Here is a 4,674-nt window from a genome sequence, read left to right as displayed (position 1 = left end):
TGTAAAAAGACTTGTATAATCATTTCGTAAATTGTTACATATGAATCTGTGGAAACCTAATAAGTAAACTAATCACAAAATCCAAATCATAATAAATAAGAAAAATAAAATTCTATACTGCACAGTAAAGAATGATTCGAGTACCTGTGTTTGTATCTGCCTCTTCTGTTCGTCTTATAAGCCACCATCTATGTTTCCAAAGTTGCTTGCTGGCTTAAAATTTGTTTATCAAAGTAGTTCATATGGTGAAGTTCCTCTTTGATTCTGTTTACTGCCTAATATACTAAAAGGCATAAAAGGGCTAAACTTTGGCAGCCCCCTGAGTAAATTAAGATCATATGCTGGCATTTGTCTAATCTACAACCTATTACCAACTTGAAATAAATCCTTATCTTTGTGTAGCAGCTTTCAAACTCGGTCTCTTGTTAATTTGCTGCTTGCTCACTTCCATCAAAGATCTATCACAGATACAACCTGGAAAAGGATTTGCATAAAAGTTCTCTTCTAATCTTGGTAATTCTCCAGCTTGTCGAAGGTAAGGAGCTCCTAATCTGTTGGAATGTAACGCCTTGATCTCTGAAGCAAACTCTTCCCAAGAGATCGCACCCTTATCCAACAAATCAACCAATCTTACAACATTGAGTCTGAAATGAAGAGAAATACCAAAAGAAAATTGTTTGTTTGCTCAAATCCTAGATAATTTAAGTGATGACAAAGTCAGTATAAAAATCTTAAGATAATATTAACCTGTCGGGGTTTATGGTCTTTCGAAATCCTTCAAACCTTCTATGCCCTTGTACCGCCTTCGCCATATTACCATCATATGTATAAACAAAGACGTCACTTTCAAGGGCTACGAGATAATCTAGGGCAGCAAGACGGTTTTGATAATGCCTAAACGCCTCAAGTTCTTCCTTTGTTGTAAGAGTTGAGTGAGAGAAAACATTGGGATACTCTTTCCGAAACGCATCCATGCTGTTGTTGCCATAAATTTCCCCAGCGACGATATATATTCCAGTCATGGAGGGATAGCCCATTGCTTTAAGAAACAAGGCAGCTTCCCTAGGGGACATAGGGCAGCCACCTTGCAGTCGCTTCTCATTGCCGTCTATCTCTTTCTCTTTCCAGTGCTTCACTTGATACCTCATAATACGAAGTTCCTCAGCCTCTTCAGCAGTCAAATTGTTGCTGCAGCCAGTAAAGGCTAGCATGTCTTTTTCATATCTGCGTACATGCTAAGTAACTTATCCAAAGATGGAATGGTTGAGAAATTGACGAAGGGATACCATTTTAGAGAGATTACCTTAAGTGGAGAGCAATGTATGGTTCACCGTTGTCTCTAAGTCTATCCACCAACTTCTTTCCAAGCTCCTCAATCTCATTTGTGTATCGTAGAGCCTCATAATTTGCTCGACAGCGAAGCCTCTGAATGGAGGATGCCAGACCATTGTTAGCAAGCCTTGAATCTGTGTGGGTAAATTGTATCACCTTATGCTTCTTTAGTAAAGAAAGAATCTCCCCTCTATAGTAACTAGCCTGCAGAAAAGCATCAAATTTTAGTTCCAACAAGCAAAAAAATTGAGCATTCTAACTGTAGTTCTTTTTACAGACCTTTGACCAAGACACAGGTGCCTTGTGAATGGGGGTCACAGCTGCATATTTTGGTGGCAAAGATTCAACAATCTCGATGTCTTCTCTTAAAACGTCAATGAAGCGTCTCCAGTCAAAAATATCTTTAAAATCACTGCAACAAATGGAAAGGGATTAGGACTAAAACAAAAAGGTTCCCAGACGTGTCATGCTCGAATCTAAACTGATCAGAAGAACTAAAGAATTGTACCTCGGATCTGTCCAAAAGGATTCATGATCAAGAGAAGGAAGAACCAGAGTGGCATTCAAAATCTTTGCAATAGCCACCATATCACATATCTGCATTAATCCAACAACAATGATTATCATAAATTACAGCTTCCCATCAGCTGAAAAAACATGGAATAGGCAGCTTAAAGCTTCACTCACCCCTGTTCTCATTTGGTTTAATCCTCCATTGGCATGAACCAAGATATATCCATTGGTCGATGAGCCACTTCCTATAATAATTCCAAATGTAAGTATACACAAAATAGGAATGAAACTGATCCAATAGGAAAAAAGTGAATATTCAGGATTCAAAATCTAAAAGCTTGACATACTTATTCGATTCCTAGGCCGAGCAATGCATTTGTAGTAATTATCAGTGGGTGGCTTCATCCATATTTCTGGTACCTGTCCAAAACAATCAAATATTGAACTAGTGCTTTAGATATGTCAATCAAGCCTAATAATTGCGGGTATACGAAACGAGAAAGCAGATCCTGCTCCATGCAAAACATCTTCCATAAGCAATCAACTGGAAACAGAGTAGTAATGAAGGTTCTAAATCAGGAAATTTACTGAAAAAGTCAAACAGAGAACAGTAACTTGAACTAGAGAAAGTCAATATCTCATTTAATTAGCAAAAAAATAAACAGAATATCCAACATACTTGGACCACAACTGTCACCTAATCATTCCCTAAAGCCAGTTAGCCATTGCCCACATACAACCTTTAGCTTTATTCTGCCTACTCCTTACATCCTAAGAGATTATCAGAAAACGTGCCAAACCTCATTTTATCCATCAAATTTAAAAAATGAAAATTTACCTAAGTTTCATCCTGAAAATTACTATTTCTAAAAATTAGCCCTTTTAAGAAGTATATCAAGCTTTGGACCAAAAATGCATAGTTAAAGCTGGGCGTGTTCAATGACGGTGGTGTTCGAACCAGTCTAATTCGTACCGGGTGTGAGATTAGTTTGATAGGGTTTGTCTTAGACTGTTGGAGGTTGATGTTGTGTTCACACTATTCTTCCATTTTTCATAGCACCGGGCGTCCTTTACTGGTTATTGTTATTGCGTTTCATCTATTTTCTTCTTTTTATGATGTTGTTATTATTTCTATGATTTCTCTCGATGGTACTGATATATTATCTCTTTTCCTCTTTTTCGTTTTCTTGAGCCGAGTGTCTATCGAAAACATGCTCTCTATGCCATCGTGGTAGGGTAAGGTCTGCGTACACGCTACTCTCACCATCGTGGGATTTTACTGGGTTGTTGGTGGTGGCAGTGGTGTTCAAACCGCACTTCGACTATTTAGCTAACACATATATAAGGTAACTCAAACAATTTTACATGAACACCAAAAATAGGTAATATTTTCACTATTCTAACTCAGAAGGGAAAAAGTAAAACTAAAGAGAGAAAGAAGTGATTTTGCACAACTTACGGGTAACTCCTTCATCTGACGTTTTTGCACAACCTCAGAAGCAGAAAAGGCAGTGGTCTCTGTTTCAGAAACAACTCTTTGAGCATTAATCCAATCATTCTTTAAATTCTGAAGAACAAAAAGTCCATTATCTCTCCTCATGAGATTCCCATTATTTACATCCTCAATGTTACCATTCATCATAATAGAAAACTTGAGAAATATAGATAAAACCACCAATACCAATAACAACCCAAAAATCGTACGAACCATATTCTTTCTTGATCCTAAATATGCCATAATGGTACCAATACTTAATAAACATTCTTCTACTCTAAATACCATACTTTCTGGCACCCATTTACATGCTAATAAGTAACGTATTATCGAATGACGATGATGGTGATGATGAAAGTTTCCACCAGCGTTGATATTAGTATTATTATCACCATAATAATCAAGCCCGATTTGTAAATGATCTGATAATTTTTCAGGGTCGTTCATGGTGTCGGCGACACGGCGGCGGTGGTGAGTGGTGGGTCCGCCGCCCACTCGAGGACTACCGCTGGCGGAATTGGTGGCGGTGCCACCGGTTGACATTTTACAAGTAGTCTAAACACAGAACCGAAGAAAGTCAAAAGAGAAAATTATGGGTCCAGAGAGAGAGAGAGAGAGAGGGAGGGAGGGAGGGAGGGAGGTGACCGGAGAAGATTTCCCAGTTTGTGAACCGTAGGTTTGTTTGTGTGTATATAGTGGTGTGGTTCCAAGTTCTAACGCTTTTGTTTGTAGTTTTTGTTTAAAACACAAATTTAAAAGAAAAAATATATAAGAGGACTCTTTAAATATAGACCAAAATAGGTACAAATTGTCAAAAAAAAAAAAAACGATAGATCATGTCAGCATCTTACTTGAACTTGCAGAGTAAATATGTGATGACATTTTTATGGATATAAAAATATATCAATATGGATAAAATTAAAAATGTTTAAAATTAATGAGTTTTCACATATAAGAAAACGTTAGTATTTCTTTAAGGAATTTTTATACCATATAGAAAATCTTAGTACCCTATTTATTTTAAATAAATACCATTTTAAAATATTACATCCTATAAATACCTTTTATCCTTTATTGCAAAAAATCTAAATATAGTTACGTCCTACAATTAAGGCACCATATATGCTAAATATTATTTTTCTCTCACATAATTACCGCGTATCTGCAAACCCCAATACAATCTCTCTCTATTTGCATACAACCAGACTCTCTTCTCCCACAAACCCTAGTTTCTTAATTCTTCTCCCACACAAATTCTCAATTTTCTGCTCCGTGTCACCAACGTTATCTATGTGTATATTCGATAAGAAATACAAATTGGAATTACTAACCGT

The 4,674-nt window shown here is 36.8% G+C and overlaps 1 protein-coding gene across 1 annotated transcript; it reads right to left on the bottom strand.

Moving 5' to 3' along the window:
* LOC104243535 (O-fucosyltransferase 19-like) lies at window positions 1–4,002 on the bottom strand. Its single transcript, XM_009798733.2, has 8 exons — window positions 3,305–4,002; window positions 2,193–2,265; window positions 2,020–2,090; window positions 1,841–1,929; window positions 1,612–1,744; window positions 1,304–1,536; window positions 748–1,224; window positions 1–644 (listed from the first exon to the last, which is right to left on the bottom strand). The coding sequence occupies exons 1-8, from the start codon at window positions 3,881–3,883 to the stop codon at window positions 389–391; spliced, it is 1,911 nt and encodes a 636-aa protein (XP_009797035.1). The 5' UTR covers window positions 3,884–4,002; the 3' UTR covers window positions 1–388.
* Window positions 4,003–4,674: the final 672 nt, after the last annotated feature.

The sequence above is a fragment of the Nicotiana sylvestris genome, chromosome 12 (assembly GCF_000393655.2).
Source record: "Nicotiana sylvestris chromosome 12, ASM39365v2, whole genome shotgun sequence".
In the NCBI taxonomy this organism is placed as follows: domain Eukaryota; kingdom Viridiplantae; phylum Streptophyta; class Magnoliopsida; order Solanales; family Solanaceae; genus Nicotiana; species Nicotiana sylvestris.
This window is presented reverse-complemented; position numbering and strand designations above follow the sequence as displayed.